Source organism: Mchenga conophoros, linkage group LG19 (genome assembly GCF_057382185.1).
Source record: "Mchenga conophoros isolate Kocher_MC1m ecotype Shallow Benthic linkage group LG19, M_conophoros_male_GT1.1, whole genome shotgun sequence".
Lineage (NCBI taxonomy): Eukaryota > Metazoa > Chordata > Actinopteri > Cichliformes > Cichlidae > Mchenga > Mchenga conophoros.
The window spans coordinates 26712709-26732555 of NC_140544.1; the positions used below are offsets into that span (position 1 = coordinate 26712709).

Consider the following 19847-nt stretch of genomic DNA (forward strand, 5'->3'; position numbering starts at 1 on the left):
ACACGTTTAAATTCACATTGTGCTGATTTTTATTAACGCATCTACAGTACTGTAGAGTGTAGTTAGAGTAGATTGGTCTATCAGAGTAAGATACAGCCGAATGATATAATTACATGAATCTGAAGTATTGATTTTTGCACGTTCAGAAACCACAGTGGTGAATAGTGACAAATGAGGCTGTTAAAGTCAGAAGTACAGATGATCTTCTATTCAGAAGGCTTTCTAAAAGCGGAGCTCCAAGTGTTCGGCGTTCATTTTAGCCGTCTGCGTCACCGATGAACGAAAAGCCATTAAAGTGATGATTAGTGGTTAAGGAAGGGAAGTGTTTGCGAGAGTTTGGGCTGTACACATGCAGTTCAGAAAGCATTGAAGTGGGGGCATGCTTTAACTATGAAGGGAGACGTTTACACAATAAATAATGGGATATTGTGATGTTACCGATTCATATTAACAGCAAAGTGCAGTCTGAGATTTATAACTCACTCCATTTGTAACGTAGTCCATCCAAAAATTAGGATTCAAAGAATCCAGTTCAGCTCTACAGTTCACTGTAGCACAACTTAGTTTGTTTGCCAAACCCACAGGAATGAGTCGGCCACTAAGCAGTCCACCCTCAGAGCCCACTCTGACAGTAGGCTGTTACGGATCAGCTTTATTTCAGTTCACTTTGTTAAAATCCACAGCACTTAATCACATGGATTAATCCAGAAGTTTAAGGTTGATTGTTTTCGTTTATGGATGTTACCATGAAATGAAGGAGCTGCTGCATGTTTCCGCTCAGTGATAATTCTGTCTCAATTAAAGCCGATCAGCAGCGACGACGTGAAACAAGCTGAAACGTCGTCCAATCTCCTCAGCTGAATTTCCACACTTCTAGCTCCATGACTCGGAAGTCATCGGTTTCTGAAAGGCAGCAGTTATTAAAAGTGTAGCAGGGACTGCTACGGCCCAGGTATAGGTTCTCATCCACCCACAGACCGAAGTGACCACTGTGGAAAAAGAGGGAGACGGTGGTTAGCGAAAGGAAACCGACCCTTCTTGGCTTGGTTTGAAAATTAGAGCAATATTATTTTTTGTAAGCCACAGAAGTATAAATTATGGAAGAGTGGAAGTCGAGAAAGCTACTTAATTACCTGCCTCCACCAATAGCAAAGCAATCCAAGTCTCCCTTAATAAAAAAGGAATTCTCTCCAGTCCACTTGAAACACTGCAGAGAGACATCAGATAATCATCTCACATTTATAACACACGGAGTGTCTCTGTTTTACCTCCATCAATTCATTTTCCCAGGAAGCATCATTCATCACAACTCAGATCCATTCCTTCAGTCATACCATCCTGTTATTTTGCATTTTAAACGGTTTAGAATATATTTTCTACACTAAAGAAAAAAAAATCTGGATTGGTTACCTTGAAGCGAGGATGCAACATGAAGAGAAACGTTTCTCCTGTACCGTAAAACATCTCACTAGACCTCAAAGGGTGAGAGAGGAAGGCCCCAAATATCTGAGTAGAAAAAGTCATAAGAGAAAATTAAAAAACTAAAGACTAAAGATATATATTGTTTATTTGAGATAGAATAGTTCATTTTTACCAATCGATATGTTGGTAAGTCGCTAGTATCGGCCAATATTTGCAGATATATTGGTATTTTCAATTCAATTTTATTTAAACAGTGCCAAATCACAACAACACGGAAGACCGTACAATAATACATACATATATATTCATTTATAGCAGCTGATGAATGATAAATTAAAAGACGAGTAAAGACGAGAAGGGAGAAACACCGTTCAACCATATTATACGCGTTAATGTTTCAGAGTTGGCCATCCTGCAACCTCCGTACTGTAAATGTGTGTTTGGAACACCACAAACACGACAACCAGAATAACCAGCTGATCTGAGAGTTCGGCAGAGCGTGAAAAAGTAATTCAATTCAACAGTCACCTCAAGGCCTTTTATATTGTAAGGTAAAGACAGTACAATAATACAGAGCCAAGCCTGACAATCAAATACCCCCCATTAGCAAGCACTTGGTGACAGCAGGAAGGAAAAACTCCCTTTTAACAGGAAGAAACCTTCGGCAGAACTAGGCTCAGGGAGGGGCAGGGCCATCTGCCATGACTGGTTGGGGGTGAAAGAAGGAAGACAGGACTGTGGAAGAGAGCGAGCGATTAATAATAACTAAAGATTAAATACAGAGAGGTGTATAAACACATAGTGAGTGAAAAGGTGAGTGAAGAAGAAACAGTGCTTCATGGGAAGCTCTCAGCAGTAATCTATGACTTGTGGCAATAAAGCAAGCACAATCATATTATCTTAACAAGTACTTATAAATACTACACATAACAAACATTAGGGAAATCTGCTGATAGTCTACTGATTTATCAGATTTTAAAATCACCAAATATCGGTCATGGAAATCCTAGACTGGTCTGGCTCTAGAGCTGACAGTACATTTTTACCTCATCGAGCGCATCCTTGATGACAATAATAACAGGCGAGTCCGTGCCGCTGAGTTTTCTGTAAAGAGACTTGAGGCTGGCGCCGTGACGCGACGTGCTGTAAGCCAGCTGCCATGTGTAGCCAACAGTCCTGGGAGGAAGCTCCTTACACAGCTGGAAACAGATGAAAGGCGGGAAGTAAAATAAATGAAATGAACATTAGAAAGGGTGACATAGCAATTAAATACTGGAGATACCATCTGTGTGTGTTTTCTAGAAAATGTTAGGAAACTGGCATTTATTCATTTCTGAATAATGAACTACCTGTAATAATAATAACAACAATAACAGGCATTGAAAAAGTAATGGTATCTCTTCCGTGTCAACCCCACAAGTTTTATTCTGCTCATGTGATTGTAGCGTTTTCAGTGTGAGAATCATCCCAGTCACTCCTTCAGCATCTGCTGACTACAGGTCATTATGCACATGAACAGAAACGTCTTTCTGGGAATTCCTTAACTGCATGATTGAGCTTGCATCAAGACATTTCTTGTCAACCTTTAATTAAGCAGAAACACCACAGAATGAGTGCCACTACTCTAGGACATCTATATAAGAGCAGTGTGTGAGCCAACTCAGCTTTCTTTAAATAGTCTCCTGAAGATACTTGGCCATAAAACACTAAGCAGTAAATCTAACTGTATTATACTGTCGCTTATGAGGTCAAACAGTTCTTTTCTTACATCATTTTAAATAAGATTAGCTATTCCTCTTTCAAAGTAAGAAAACAAAAACCCACTTTACATTTATCTTATAATCTGATGAAACCCTTTAAAACTTGGGAGGCTAAAATGATTTTCAAATGCATATTTAGTTTCATCAATACTTACTTATAGTTACTTAAAAAGTCTCAAAAAGGCAAAAAGGACAGTAATTTCTGTTACATAAAGACAAGCTGTTGTTTATCATAAGCCCGGTTTTAATTTCTTTATGTCTTTACTTAAAGAACCTTTAACTTCTTGTGTCCCCTTGAATTCTGAAGCTAAACCTAGATGCTCTTACATCATCAGATGATTAAAACTCACATATAAACGCTTGTTTGGTCTCACCAACCTCTCTGACGTGTGAAGCCTCCAAAATCTGGCTGTTCTCAACAATATTACTGAGTCCTTCGGGGTCTCTATCAACGACCAAGAGCGGCTTGTCTCTACTCTCCTCCATCAACACCATCTGCAAAAAGACACTTGTACATTTGAAAAAAGCTGTTTTTCTTCTAGAATATTCTAATAAAAACAAGTTTTTCTTCATCAGGAAACAAATGTTTTAACCTGCAGTGCAGGTCACAAACTTACAAACGTTATTCTCCATTATCGGCATAAAAGTCCGACTGACCTCATCTCTCATCGTCTGCTATCCTGTGAGACCCAAACAATAATAATCCACTCACTTCCCAATCGTCCCCTGAGTGTCTCTGAAGCAGCTTGTCCTCATCCTCCTCTTCCTCCTCCTCCTCGTCTTCAATGAGTACGAATTCCTCATCATCACGGTCTCCCTCCCCGTCCTCCTTTCCTCCCTCAAGCATACACAAGTCTGGTCGGCAGTGTTTTAAGTAGGCGTACAGCTCGTCGGAGCTACAGCAGGGAGGAGAAGGCACTCGCTCAGAAATGTTGAATCGACAAACAACACGACAGCTGCACCAACACAGTGAGAGCGTGGCACCCGGGTGTGGTTTTCTGCTCAGCTGCAGGCGGAGAGGTGGGGAACGCTGGTTCAGCTCGTTTATGTGGCTTTCAATTATCCTTTTACTGCCGCAGATTTTCTGGTTGCATTGTTTTCCTGAGATTCAGCTTTCTCAGAACGGAGTCAGTGCTTCGGTGAGGATCGCTCAGTTAAAGAGTCACTGTTTGGACTGCATGGATGTTACATTTGAATAGCCGTGTGAGAAGTATTCACAATCATTTACTTGAAAGTAGTGATGCCAGAGCATGTAAGAAAATCAGAAAGAAAAACAGCAGTAGGGTCGAATTTAGTGTTGTTACATTGTTTCTATTATTACTGCATCACTATTACTGATGCTGGCTTACGCACAGCTAATTGGAACTACTTCATACTATAGATGAGAAGGATAAATGTAGCTGTGAAACAAAAACACTAGAATTTATGAAATGTTATAGAGTAGAAATCTAGAGTTGACTAAAACCATTATACAGATTCAGGTACTGGCACCGAGTCTGACCAACATCGTTTTATTATTGGATGCCACAGTGGCCCTTATTATGCACACACAAGCTGACAGACTGACTCTATTTTTCTGAAGACAAAGTAATGTTTATGTGTCCATTGTTCGCTGAGTGGCAAAAGATAAGCGTGCCAAGTAAGCATTTAACGAAGTGACCCTTGTTAGCACGAGTACAGTGCTGGAAAAAAGCACTTTTGTCACACTTACATGTTTCATTTCATCAAACAAATTTAAATATTAGGGGTTCTTCTGACCTCCTAAATAAGCCTCAAATGCACTCTCTGAGTAAATTTGGTATGCTGGCCCCTCCTGGGAAAGTTCACCACTGTTCCAAGATTTCTCAGTCTGTCCATAATGATTCTTGCTGGAGTCCCAATGCCTTGAAAAAGACCCTTTGCAGAGTAATAAATCTCAATGACTTGGCATTTTTAGATTGCCCCATAATATGATGCTTTTGAGGTCTATTAGCCCACTTCAACTTTGCCACACAGGTTCTATTTAAGTGATTTCTTTATTCAACAGGTCTAGTAGCAATGAACAAGTGGAGGGCTTTACTTTTCACACAGGGTGTTCACAGCACTGTAGATGGATGACAACATAGCCAGTTAAAATAGTTGGCATGTCCTCTCTAGCTCAGAAGATTTTATATTATGTTAATAAAAGTTGATCAGTGCTTTATCGGTATCTGGAAATATGACGTTGATACCTGAAATTGATGGACAAGACTGTGGGAGCCGGAGAATTTGCTAAAGCAGAAAGACGAGGACTTGTGTAACAGAATGACGACAGGGTGGAATATTTAAATACTTTAGTTCTCTGGCTGAATGTGCTCCTCTGAGTAACCTGGATTATAGAGCACAGCGGCGTGGGCTCGAGATTTAACCAAGAGCTTTCATTATAAAGTGCAGTTGTAAAGGTTAGGAGTCTTTAAAAAGCTCTCCTGATTTGCATGACAAGAAATGCAGTGATTATTTTAAGTCTGATGGAGTTTTTCTTTAAATCTTTGATACTTTTCTTAGAAGTGCTTTGGTTACCTTTCCTGTGACAGTGCAAGCCAGGTATCCCTTTTAGGTAATGCTTTGGCTGGTCCGAGGTGAAGACCTCCGACACCCTTTTTCTTTCCTGCCGATGGCTGAACCCGCAGCCTCACAAACATCAGACCCCCAGGACTGCTCGCTGATGACCTCTTAGGTGCTGTGAAGGAAACAAAGAGCAAAGATGGCCTCACGTCAAAGGAATAACACATCTAACACATCAGCCAGACAGACATACACTCAACAAAAATATAAACGCAACACCTTTGTTACTGCTCCCATTCCCCATGGGATGGACGTAGAGACCTAAAATTCATTCCAGATACACAATATAACCATCCCTCCCAAACAGTGGTCACAAATCAGTCCAAATGTGTGGTAGTGGGCACATCTGCCATATTGAGATAATCCCATCCCACCTCACAGGTGTGCCACATCAGGATGCTGATCTGACATCATGAGTAGTGCACAGGTGTACCTCAGACTGCCCACAACAAAAGGCCACCCTGGAATGTGCAGTTTTTTGCGCTATTGGGGGTCTGGGGACCCAGAACCGGTCAGTATCTGGTGTGACCACCATTTGCCTCATGCAGTGCAACACATCGTCGCATGGAGTCTATCAGATTGTCAATTGTGGCCTGTGGAATGTTGGTCCACTCCACTTCAATGGCTGTGCGAGGTTGTTGGATATTCGTGGGAACTGGTACACGCTGTCGTATACGCCGGTCAAGCACATCCCGAACATGCTCAATGGGTGACATGTCCGGTGAGTATGCTGGCCATGCAAGAACTGGGACATTCTCAGCTGCCATCTGCCCTGAACAATGTGAACCATGATTCATCCGTGAAGCGCACACCTCTCCAACGTGCCAGACGCCATAGAATGTGAGCATTTGCCCACACAAGTCTGTTACGGCGACGAGCTGGAGTCAGGTCAAGACCCCGATGAGGACGACGGGCATGCAGTTGAGCGTCCCTGAGACGGTTTCTGACAGTTTGTGCAGAAATTGTTTGGTTGTGCAAACCAATTGTTCCAGCAGCTGTCTGGGTGGCTGGTCTCAGACGATCTTGGAGGTGAACCTGCTGGATGTGGAGGTCCTGGGCTGGTGTGGTTACACGAGGTCTGCGGTTGTGAGGCCGGTTGGATGTGCTGCCATATTCTCTGAACCCCTGTGGAGACGGCTTATGGTTGAGAAATGAACATTCAATGCATGGGCGACAGATCTGGTTGACATTCCTGCTGTCAGCATGCCAATTGCACGCTCCCTCATTGCTTGTGGCATCTGTGGCATTTTGCTGTGAGACAAAACTGCACATTCCAGGGTGGCCTTTTGTTGTGGGCAGTCTGAGGTACACCTGTGCACTACTCATGATGTCAGATCAGCATCCTGATGTGGCACACCTGTGAGGTGGGATGGATTATCTCAATATAGCAGATGTGCCCACTACCACACATTTGGACTGATTTGTGACCACTGTTTGGGAGGGATGGTTATATTGTGTATCTGGAATGAATTTTAGGTCTCTACGTCCATCCCATGGGGAATGGGAGCAGTAACAAAGGTGTTGCGTTTATATTTTTGTTGAGTGTAATTCACATTCAGACCTGCAGTTTGATTTTTTACAGAGGTCTTCTCCATTTCTTCAGATTGCAGTTGGTCCATGTTCACTTTGCTCGCCACCTCTTGACTTCCACAGCAGAAGGTGGCAGCACTGCTCAGGACAGCCAGGCTGCCGACCGATGCTTCAGTCAGCACCTCCAGAGGGCTGCTATCCAGCTCCTGTTCAACTTCAGCCATGTCCTTGCTCTCTGCCTCCTCATCTTCAGAAACCTCCTTGGTCGGGCTCAGAGCCAGTCTGGATAATTCAGCTGGAGCAGCAGACACCAGAGGTGGGCACGACTCCCCCTTGTGATTCAACTGACCTTGTTTTTTGGCCATTTTCAGCTTCTGGAAAAGTTTTTTCCCTTTTCTCCTGAAAAAAGTGAAAAAAAGTGGTTATACTGGCATTTCATGTAATCCGATATCCACGTGCTTAACTATGCATCCCTGCTGACCTCTGCTGAGAGGTGTTGAAGTGAACATGTGAGATATCAGAGAAGAAGGAGACAGATGCCAGATTGTCAACAGAGTATGACAGAAGGTACTCCTCGCAGCCATGCTCCTTCACCAGAGGATGTGTCTTACACGGATCAAAGAAGATTTTATTAGAAGTCACCAGCAGGATGCCTGAAACACAACCCTGACAAAGAGAGACAGAAAATGCTAACGTTAACTTACAAACGTCCAAAAAAACCCCCAACCTTCTTAACCTGTTCTTCAGACTCACCTTACGATCAGTGATGTAGCGGCAGATCAGTTTGAGATATGGCATGGGCTCTGGTCCCTCCCCCTCACAGCACTCTGGTGGCAGAGCCAATAAGCAGAGCTGCCCATCAGGCATCGGTACTGCCTCCACATCCTGTCGGGATCGCAGGTAACAACAAAATACAGCGTTTAATAGAGAGTAAAAGGACTTTTAGTCAACAAGCTTTTTGGCTTTAGTCAATGTAAATGTTTGACCTGTTTCTGTTTTTAAGGTCTTAAACTGAAGATAACATCAAAAGCATTTTATATCTGTATCAGTGCATCATTTGTCAGATGTTGCTGTTTGTTCACTGCCCACATCACTTTTCCAGCCTGTTCTCAGAGCTGTGATGTTTTTGCTGCTCGTTTCCACAGTAACAGTCATTTGATTCATTTTACAGCCTTCTGGCCTCATGTTTTTCTCACCACGGCTAATAACCGTTATTAGCCCCATAATGAAAGCTTCTTGTTTTTTTCATTACAATCATAATCTTCTTCAGCTTCTTTATTATTAATCCATCGTTTTTCACGTTGACTTGGCTGTGGATCACCTTGTCATATTCAGCTTTAGTCAGGTCTTAAGCAAAAGCACCAATATCTGAGTTTATAAATACTTTTATTAATAACAGATCTGCAATAAAAATCTGACTCTCAAAAAAAAGCTCAAAAGGTTAGCACGAAAATGCACCCTGGGTATCAAAATGTCACTTGGAAATGTCAAAATATTAAATATGAGTGAATATTTTCATGCATATAAATATAAAAAGGATGGGCATCACATTAATTAATTAATGCCATGAACAAACATATCTAACACATACTTTGGGTGCTGAGGATATTTACAATCTACAATCTAATTTATGAGAGACTCAGTATTTAAAATGTTGACCCTTCTTCTTATTAACTTCTGTAATTCTCTGTGGCACGCAGAATATCAGCTTCTGGGTGAAAACCTGATTGATGGGGATCTATTTAAGCATTATCAGCTCCAACATGCTAGAAAATGAACAGATTTAAACAGAATTGTCCCTGAATTGTTGGAAGAGAATGTTTTTTTTTCCAGTATGGTGCCACGGGGAAAAAAAACCAAACATTTGGGTGTTTTGTTAAAATAAAACTCCGCAGGGAACGTTTCGACTTGGAGTTCAAGGGGTAATGTGATGTTATGACCAGACAATGATTAACCCTGAGATGATCCTGAGGACATTTTGTGCCATTCCATTTCGTTATTTTCATGCTATTTTGGCTGTTCTGAATGAATATAGCTCATATCTGTCATTACTTTACGATATTATTTTCTGTAAATTTAAGAATTGTTGTCTCAGTTTCTTAAAATGGCTGAGCTATGCAAAAAAAACGCCACATTTTATCCAAAGGACAACTATATTTTTAAAAGACTGAGTCATTTAAAGTGGAAAACAATATTACTATATAATATTTTTACAGCAGTTTTGGGGAAGATGGCGTTTTCTGTCCTTAGAGTAGAGAGAGTCAGGATTTTTAAGGATCCTCTAAGGGTTAAATACAAATTACATCAAGAGAAGCTGTTATGGTTCAAAACAGCCACTTATTTTTTTGTAAGCATTTACTGCATTTCCCTCTGCAGCTACCCTGGCCAAATGTTTACACAATACAACATGTTCTGCTGCACTTATCGGCTGTTTATGAGGAGAAACCGAACCTAATAATTGCAATAAATGCACAATGTAAGAGTAAAAGGCTGATTAAAAACTGTGATCTGGAGCCTTACAGATAAGTAAGGATGCATATCACATGGCCTAAAATGCCTTCAGCAGCTGGCTCCTGGGTTTGACTCCCAGCCAACTGGACCTTTGCTACAAATCATTCCCCGATGCTTTTCCCACTCTTCCCGTCTGTCTCCACTACGCTCTCTGAAAAAGGCAAAATGTCTCAGACTACCACATTTAAGTTCTTACGCTTTCTTAATATGGCACCAATTCCCTACATTAGTCATTTCACTGTCCTTTCTTTACACTGTCACGTAAATACTTTTTATGATAAAAAGAAATCCAACAGTTCCCTTTGAGCAAACACACCTTAATGACTGTTTTCTCTCATTAAACTGCAGGGGACAGTTAAATGCCTCACAAACCAACCAAATTATACGTCATACAGAGTCCCATATTATGGTGCCATGATACTATCCCTGATTCAAACACTGATGCATCAGTTTTAAATAGAAATGTTTATGAAACCACTCTTTTATTATGGCTTTGTAACCTGATAACAGGCAGAACTGGAAACTGAAGTGGATTCAAAAGTCTAGACCCAGACACATGTTACTGAACGATGCTACAAAGTCTTTATTATAATCTTATATACAAAGTAACTATGATCCTCAGCTATGAAAATATCAAATAGCAAAGTATATCTGTATAAACCATAAAGAAGCATAAAAGTGGGCTTTTTTTACCACTTACTTTCACTTCAGTCACATTTTTTAAAAACAACAAAACTGCAAAATCAGTACTCTCGGGATTGCACCACATGCTATTATTATCAGTTGTATTTCTGCTTACCAGTAGTTTGTCGTATTCTGCTTCTGGTGACGGGGACTGAGGCTGAGCAGCGAGTGGATTCAAAGGGTCTTGATCTACTTCCGCTTCTGGTCTCTCCTTAGTATCGGAATCCAGTTCTGGATGCGATGATCCTTCTCCAGGAGAAGTGTTTTTTCCTTTTGGGACGACCAGCTGCTTAAGAGAAAATGCCATTGTAAGAATAGCTGTGACACTCACGTGGGCACACCGTGTAACACTGGAAGAGAACAGAGCAGTTCCTCATTCTACAGCCCCGCATTTTCCTACTTCTTTGTTTGTAGTGACATCTAGGCTCCATATAGGGCTCTGGATGCGAGGTTGAGCACTTTGTTTTACAGCCACAATATACCAATTTAAAGCATTAATGTGACAACACTTAAAGAAATTATGACTTTGAGCCTGTTCTTTCTCATAAACATAAGTTCTGGTTGGGTAGTGATGCATACATTGGTTTAAGGTGGAGCAAAAAAACAAAACAAAACACTTTCACAGGCAGGCAAGAGGGAGGCACTGCTTTGCATTTCAAATCAGCTGCAGCAGATGTGTCATTCTGATGTGTGTACACGCTTAACAGGCGCACTAAATATGTGAGTCAAATGTCAGCAACTATCGTGTGCTTACAGTTGACACTTACCTCTCTGGCGATGAGGGTAGCAGACGACGAGGACGGTTTAGTTCCTGTAAGGGTGGACTGGTGACCCATGTCGCTCTCCTCCGTTGAGGATGCATTACTGTTAAACTTAGATGAGACGCTGAACACACCATCCCGAGGGAGACCCTGAGTGGGGAGAAACACAAACACAAGAAAGTCTCCGTCAGTAAATTGAAATGTGATTACACAACACAAGGAGAGGTCATATTTTAATAATGAAAGATATAAATGGGCCTGTTTTGGATTTGCCTAGTACACTACCGGGACCAAATAAAATATATAATCGTTCTGCATTTTTTTTATTTGATTGTTTGTGTGCAGCAAAAGCCATTCGGTTCCTTATCAGAGAGTTGGTTTAATATAAATACAGCCTCCTTAAATGCACATGGGGACATCATTTGTTATGGAGCCCTCTGTGCGCTTCCAGTTTAAACAAGTTCAAACATCAGAGAATCGGATTGAATTTCCAATAAACCTGTGGACTCTCTCTCTCTCTCTCTCTCTCTCTCTCTCTCTCACACACACACACACACACACACACACACACACACACACACACACATAGACACAAACACGTAAGATCATCAATTTGAAACAGTGGGAGTAAAGCATAACGACTGTCATCGGCTGACAGATGGATCCATCGACCTAAATTTTATTAGTGGCGCCTGACATATTATATAACCGTGGAAAATCACAGTGCTCTCGTGTGGGCGTGGGCTTTTAGCCGCGTCTTAGGACATGGACATGTACGCATTAGTGCCGGCTAACGCACAATAATTTGGCGAGTTGCAGCAAACATCTCATTAATACACAATACCTTAGTTTGACAACTAAGTGTACACATAAGTGCTGTGAGTGCAGTGCATATTAGATGCAGTGGAGAAAACAGCGAACGCACCCAGATTTCAATGTATATCAATCGGTCTTTATTCTGGAAACTTGGCCCGTGGAGACGAAAAAACTCATAAAAAGACAAGAAACAAAATTAAAAACAAACAAAATACACCCCAAATCGCCCTCCCACAAACAGCCAACTACATCTGTGTCTCATCAACAAAGACGGATAACGTATGTGGTTTCAAACCTCATATCCATTGAGCCCACATTCTCATTCTCAGAGGTGTTGAGCCTCTAAATAAACTTACACATGAGACTTCTAAATAAAGCTTCAATTGTACTGACTCCAGCCGTTACAAACATCTCACTTGCACCGAGCCACCTCGGTTTCTTCAATAATAACCTCAGAGTGTCATTATGAGCTACCTGAAGTTGAAGCGTGCTTTCCTGTAGTTCTCCATGTGCCGTTTACAGAGGTGAACAATATGCTGTAATTAGAGAGATCTTCGCAGTATCTTTACACACATTTCATGCATGTGTAATCTGGCATTGCCTATAAACATAATCATCACCTGCCATTTAATCTGTAATAACATGTCCCAGATCTTTTTCCTTATTATCTGCAATGCTAAACGCCTGTCCTCAACTTCTTTGACATACATCAACATAAAGATTTAAAAGAGCTGGAGACTAAATCTCTCCTTGTCCAACTCCATTGTTCGCCGCTAATAAAGCTGAAACGCTGTCTCCTGACTTTACTCGAAGCCGCTGGTTGGCATGAGAATAAGCCACAACCGTCACGATGTATTTGGGTAACCTTTTTGAAAACAGAGAAGTCAGCCTAACACTGGCATATTTATGACGCTTGACAAAAATGATCATAACCTTCATGCTTTATTACCTGGTAGGTCAGGTATAGTATGTGCCCTAATGACCATGAAGTCAGTGCTTCCAGTATTATCCACCTTCTACAGCTCACTAGGAAAACAATTAAATAAGGTGCTATAATGCTTCTGTCATTATGCAACAATGTTATTTGTTCCAGAAATCCCTTCGACTGTATTTTGGAGCGATATCCTGCAGTTACTACAAACTCTCACCTCTTTCCAGAAACCTGTCATATTGTTACATAGTAGCTTCTCCTCCAGCAGATCAGCTTTTTTTTTTTTTTACAAATATGGACTGCATATTTATACTTAGCATTAGTGAGCTTCTTATCCTCAAACACGGACACCTGTCTGGGTACATCAGCTAAAACCCATTTATGAGCTTCAGCATGATACTCTGCTACATATTTATTCCAATCAGATGTGTAGAATGAAGTACCCATAAATGCAGCTATTTAATAAACTAAGCCTGCTTTTTAGAAAAGCCCAGATTTGGATAAAAGTTTCAAGGCTCCCTGTTAAAGGAATGTCTAATCACATGGACGCTAAGACACCGATCAAACTGTCAAAGGTTTTATTGTGCGAGTGTAAAATATGTGTTGATATGGGATTATAGGTACAGGTAGGTGTGGTGTATGCTGCACTAAATCAGGTGACGAGTACACTACAGCACTTTTTAATCTGTGTTAAAGATACACTTCTATGAAAAGGCCACTCCTAGAGTGACACCTATATGTGGAGAGCTTGTGTGTCCATTGTGAGTTTATGTAAGTTGTTAATAAGTGTTCAGAGGACTGGTCAGACGTTAGAGCTAGCAGGTCTGAATTAGCTCCTTCACTTGGTTTATCACCCCTGATAATACATGTTTAGTCTTTTAGCCGTCTACACATTAAATAGAATACAATTCAACTCTCTCCCAGTGTGATTTCAATTACCAAAAAAAGAAAACTGCACCAAAGCATAACAGCATTTAAAATAAATACAGAGCAAATTTAATTTCAATGAAAAAGGAAAGGATTAAAAGTGGGAGAAGGCAGAGGGAGGACAGACAAACAAATCTTCTCATCTTTTACCTCATTGCTACATGCTTTGTCATTCAATTTTAAAATCCAAGCTGACAAACCTTAGAATGAACGTCTGAGAATGCAATCCTCCTGTATTTGTTGCAGAAGCTCTTAAACAGACTCTCTTTGCCCATGGTGTCTGACAACAGCTGAGCGATTTCTGATTCTCAATCAAAGAATCTGACTCTCAACTCATCGCTGAACCTTGGACAATCTTTATCAAATTCTCTGAAGACCATAAATTATGAAACCAATTACTACCCTCAAGCTGCTAACTCTGGGACACCCAATGATATAAAGTTACATAAATCAGCCAATAAATCCATAAATTCCAAATTTTCTCTTCCATATTCCCACAGCTGCGTGCCTCACCACCCACAAAAGGTCAAATAAAGTTTAAAAGAAAACCATGTGACTCACCCTGCTGCTTGGGCCGTCACCTGACGATCCACCCACTTGCTCGTTTGTCACTACAGTATTGTTCAGATCCCATGAAGTCCCTGTGTGGAAAAAAAACACACATTTCTGCTATGCCATTCTGGTATGATAAAGCACTCTGAGCAGCAGCAGAAGTATGAGGAAGCAGCTTAATATCACAGTTACTACAAGTCTGCTTGAATACTAGTTTAAGTAATGAACATGAACCAGCCAGCAGGCTCTACATGTCTGTTATAAAATGCTAATTCAAGCTGCAGTTCTTCCAGCAGCGCTTTGCTTCTACATGATGCAAACAGCCTGCCTGAGGATATCGAACACTGCAGGAGTACCTGCGAGGTAGTACTGCCGCAGCTTAGGGTTTCTGATGTGCGGGATGTGGTTGAGGGGTCGACACACAATTGTCTGGTGCTGGAGCTGGCTGCTGGTTGTAGCCTCCTGCAACACTCGGCCTGATGGTTGTGTCTCCCAGGGCCGTTTTGCAAACTGTGGAGGCTGAGAGACACCAGCAGGCAGCTTGGATCCCAACCTGAGGCACAGAGAATCAAAAACAGATTTAATGCCTTTATATTAAAGCTCTGCAATGTTTAACAAGGCTCTGTACTAACACGCCAATAATCCAACTAATATTTGGTTAAATGTAACTTGACCAAACATTTTAGTAGCTGCCAAGAAAGTTTTTGCATAACTCTGGGGGGATCTTTGACCACTCTTCTTGGATGAATCAGTAGGATTAACTTAAATTTGTTGGTTTCCTGGCACAGATTCGCTTTTAAGTATACTGCACAAATTTTCAGTAGGACTGCGGTCTGAGCATTGGGAAAGAAATTACGGAAGGTTAATGTTAGCCTACTTTAGCTATTCCAAAACCAGTTTTGATGTTTGGGATCACTGACCTGCCGGTACACCCAGTTGTGTCCAAGTTTTAACTGTCTAACTGTTGATTTGAGGAGAAGGTGAAGAATTTGGAAGTAGTCCTCTTCCTTCATTATTTCATCCACTTTGTACAGTGTACTCGTACCACTGGCATCAAAACACCCCCAGAGCATGATGCTACCACCACCATGCTTACAACTGGTACAGTGTTCTTAGTTTTGAAAGCCTCACCTTTACTCCTCCAAACATGCCTCTTGCCATTGTGGCCACAAATGTCTTGTCTGACCATAAAACTTTCCTCCACTGTGGACAATGACACTGATATTCCAGCAGTTTCTAGTTCATCGCAGGCTTAATCCTTATTGGTTCCTGTGCAGTTCCTGAACATCCTAACCAAAGTCAATTTAGGCAACAATTTAGTCTTCTTCCAGACTTTGGAAAAAGTGGTGACATATCTGAATAACATCTACTTATGCACAATTGTTTGAAATGATGATCGTGAAATCTGCAGTTGTTTAGAACTCTGCTTTCTAGATCTTCACTGAGTTCCTTGGACTTCCCACTGGTCTGAGCCTGTCAAACAGATCTTTTTTTTATTGCTAACAAAGAGAAACTACCAGGTTTAGTCAATCATGATCACCAAGGAGAAGTTAATAGGTCTTGGCCTTCAAGTTTAATAACACTTTAGAACTTTCAGCACCACTTATTGAAAAGTGGATGTGTATAGTTGAATCTTTATGTTTACTTTTGACCCTGTCTGGATTAGAGAATCCAAGATAACTTCAACCTTGTGACCCAATTCTGGCATTTTAAAGTAATTTAAGAAGTGTTATGTCCAATTATTCCATCCTGGAAAAAAGAACCGTTCTAGATATAGTTAAAAGTCAAAAATTACCATGACATTAATGCCCATAATGGGTGGATGTAAACTTCTAACCACAAATGTATGTAACCATTGGCCGAGAATGAATATTAACACTCAAATATAAATTATATTTTAAGGTGGACTTTCCCTTTAACAGCAGGGATTCAAAGATTGTGTTGTTTAGAGTATCTGAAGTGTGAATAACAGACTACAGCAGCGTTCACAGCCAGAGCCCAGTTATTTATAGGGGAGTAGGAGTTGTCTTTGCAATGGCTAGAGAAGAGACTGAAAGAGTTCTTGGCAAGATGCTATGGCTCTCACCCACATGATGTGACTGAGCGTGGAGTTGTTGGAAATTTGCATTTTGGGATTCTGTTTAGTAGTCAGGCATCACACACAAGGACTAAATTGTAGCTTACTCAAGCTAATATCAGTCAAACATATCACAGACATGCTTTCTTCTTTGCTTTCTTTCCAGTAATCCAAGTATTAGAGGCCTGACCTGGTCTTCACATTGCCGAAGTAGCTAGTCCTCGCCTTGTCTCTCTGGGGCTCACGGTCCATGGCTCCTAAAGTCCCAGCCCTCCTCACAGACTGAGCCATTTTCTGTTTTTCTTTAGTCTGTTGCTGGCAGCAGTGGCAGATGCAGAGGGACGAGTGGCTCAGCTGGCATCCTTCCTCCTCCTTTTATTCCCCATGCCTACCTCCTGCCCCAGTTATGGCACCTACACAAGACAGCAATAAAGTCAGAAAATGTGGAGGGATTTTACAAGCATCCACCTAATTATGAAAGAGAGATGAGTGAATCAAAAGCCTACACTTTACCCTAGAAAGAAGTGAGATACACATTAACAGGGTTAATCCAAGCAGGAGAAATGTTTTGCACACTCTTAAATAGGTTGCAGCCTGACCAAAATGATAAGACCTGGGAAGAAAAGAGCCATTTAAATCTTCAAATCAAACAAGCAGAGCACAAACTTATATGATGCCTCATCAACGGCCAGTCACATGCTACTATAGCCCTGTTATAGGTCAACTATCACAATAGAAAGAACGCAACAAGATAAGCATTGAATCTAAAAAAGGTTTACTTTTTACGCAGTCGGAACAGTGGGATATTGCAGGAAAACAATATTACAACATATTGCAACACTGAACTGTATTAATGTTTTCCTTCACCACCGTCTTTTTGCTCAGAGAGATCTATAAAGTAAGGTTACACACACTATCTGACTTATTAACCCTCTATCCTCTCCCAGTGGCATACTATGAGATAATAAAGGGTGAGAATACTCAAGGGAATTAAGACAGATTTCCAGTTCAATAAAAATATCCATCAAAATACGTGCTTACAGTCAATGGGAACTATAGTGATCAAAGATTGCTGACCAGCTTACCGTTTTGTTTTGCATTTCTGTAACTATGTAAAACAGGATATTGTTATGCAGGAATGTCCTTATAGATGGATCAGATAATGTATGTGCTGGCTTTTTAGCTGGGGAAGGCGCTACTTAGGCACTACTTAAAACTATGTTCACGTCGTAATATATGCACCATTGTAGCTACAGCCTAATTCCTGCATTTCATGTGGCATCCCAAAGCTCACATCCCTGAGCGATTAGTTATTTGTTATATCTGAATTAGCGGCAACAGCAGTGTTAGCTAGCTTAGCTTTGTACTGCATACTTTAGGAACATTACACGATCATAGGTTAAAAAAACGATAATAACATGCTTCATGTAAATGTATAAGGTGTCATTATCAGCGTGGAGGAAGTAAGCATTTGAGACGACATCACAGAATCATCAAGACAACAGCTATGGCAAAAATATATATATTTATATACATTAGCGGCAGATTTGGGGGAGATGGGGGATTTATAGGAGCAGCAGGTTAACCGAGTGTTGTCTTCACTGACCTGTGTCTAGCCCAGGGATGGAGACGGGTGGCGGTCATATGAGCGCGTCTTCATATTGCAGTGTTATGATATCACTGCAGACAACAGTAACAAGTTCCGCCCTGTTCCCGGCGTCGCGCCGATTCACAGCTACCTGTCAAGATTGTTCCTCCACCATCGGCAGGCAACGGCGAAGGCGGAAGTATGTAGCAGGGAAACATCTTGTCTTTTCACCGCATCTTTTCTCATTGCTTCTGAGACAGGATGCAGCCGACGTTTTGGGACACAGCTACAGAGGACTAGTTTGTCCAAAGAACCCTTACTATAAACGTCAGAGAATACAATACTACGCACGTATTTAGATATAAATACAGGCATATGCATTTCTTAAAGAATATTATAATCAAAGAGTACTCTTTTCTAAAAAAACAAATATTATAAAAGATTACTGTTTCCCTGAAATAAAGTAGGGAAATACAGTATGCGACAACAAAACAACAATAAAAGACAAAATATTTCCTACTTACCTGCACATGGTTAAGCTTCACAGCAAAAACAGAACAAACAAAACAAAAATTAATGTAATCAATTTATGAAAAATATAATGCAGGTAACCACTCACTTTATTAGGTATACCTGCTTGTCAAGAACTGTCTTAAATCCTTCATGGTACAGATTCAACAAGGTACTAAAAACATTCCTCAGATTGACATGACAGCATCTTACAGTAGCTACAGATTTGTTAGCTGCACATCCATGATGCAAATTTCCTGTTCAACCACATTCCAAATGCACTGTATTGAACTGAGTCTGTCTGTGTGTTAGTACAGTGAACTCAATGTCATGTTCAAGGAACCACTCTGAGATTATTTGTGTTTTGTGACATAATGTGTTGTCCTGCCAAAAGCAGACATTAGAAAATGGAAACGCTCCCGTCATGGTCATCAACAATTACTTAAGTAGGGTTTTGTTGTGTTTAAATGAGGCTTGCTCAGCTGGCATGAAGTTACCCAAAGTGTGCTATCCCTCACACCATTACATCACCATTAGCAGCAATCTAAACTATTGATACAAGGAACAATAGATCTATGATTTCATGTTCTTTATGTTGAATTCTAAAACCGGAATGTTGTATCAAAAACTGAGAGTCATCAGATGTTGTATCCCAGTCTTCTATTGTCAAGTTGTGGTGAGTCAATATCAAATGTACCCTCATTTTTTTGTTCTTAGCTCTTGGGAGTGGCCAGCTGTGGTCTTCTACGGCTTCAGCACATTTGCTTCAAGGTTTGGTGCTTTTGGAGATGTTCATCTGCATACTTTGGTTGTAACCAGTGGTTGTTTGAGTTACTGTTGTATATATATATATGGTTGTGAAGGAACCCCCACCCCCACTGCCCAGATCAGCAGTCCAAACGTTTGGCACAAACATCCATCCTATGTTCATGTCACTTAAAACACATTTTTTTCTTCCCCATTCTGATGTTTGGCTTGAACATCAGCAGGTTATTTTAATCATGTCTAAATTAATTGCACTGGGTTTTAAACATAAATCCATACGGGATATTGAAATGCACTACCTTATACTGAGAAGTACTTTTTGGCCACTTATATCATTGCATTGTGCAATTCATAATCAACAACAAATAATCCGACTTTTGTAGTAAATAGCATTAAACACCTGCAAGACTTTATAAACCCTCAAATTATA

The 19847-nt window shown here is 40.8% G+C and overlaps 1 protein-coding gene across 4 annotated transcripts; it reads right to left on the minus strand.

Annotated features, from left to right (window-relative positions):
• Positions 1-7: 7 nt before the first annotated feature.
• LOC146552432 (oxidation resistance protein 1A) lies at positions 8-18308 on the minus strand. 4 transcript variants are annotated; one of them, XM_085256597.1, is made up of 16 exons: positions 18161-18308; positions 16745-16967; positions 14834-15030; positions 14487-14566; positions 11258-11401; positions 10606-10776; positions 8049-8180; positions 7777-7961; positions 7327-7694; positions 5721-5880; positions 3895-4078; positions 3561-3677; positions 2469-2621; positions 1411-1506; positions 1134-1207; positions 8-989 (listed from the first exon to the last, which is right to left on the minus strand). In XM_085256597.1, exons 2-16 carry the CDS (start codon positions 16843-16845, stop codon positions 854-856), a joined length of 2298 nt encoding a protein of 765 aa, XP_085112723.1. In that variant the 5' UTR covers positions 16846-16967; positions 18161-18308; the 3' UTR covers positions 8-853. The 4 variants fall into 4 exon arrangements, with proteins under 4 accessions (XP_085112723.1, XP_085112722.1, XP_085112724.1 ...); XM_085256596.1 differs by having other exon boundaries at positions 10606-10779; XM_085256598.1 differs by lacking the exons at positions 14487-14566; positions 14834-15030; positions 16745-16967; positions 18161-18308 and adding an exon at positions 14126-14419 and having other exon boundaries at positions 10606-10779.
• Between the last annotated feature and the right edge of the window lie 1539 nt (positions 18309-19847).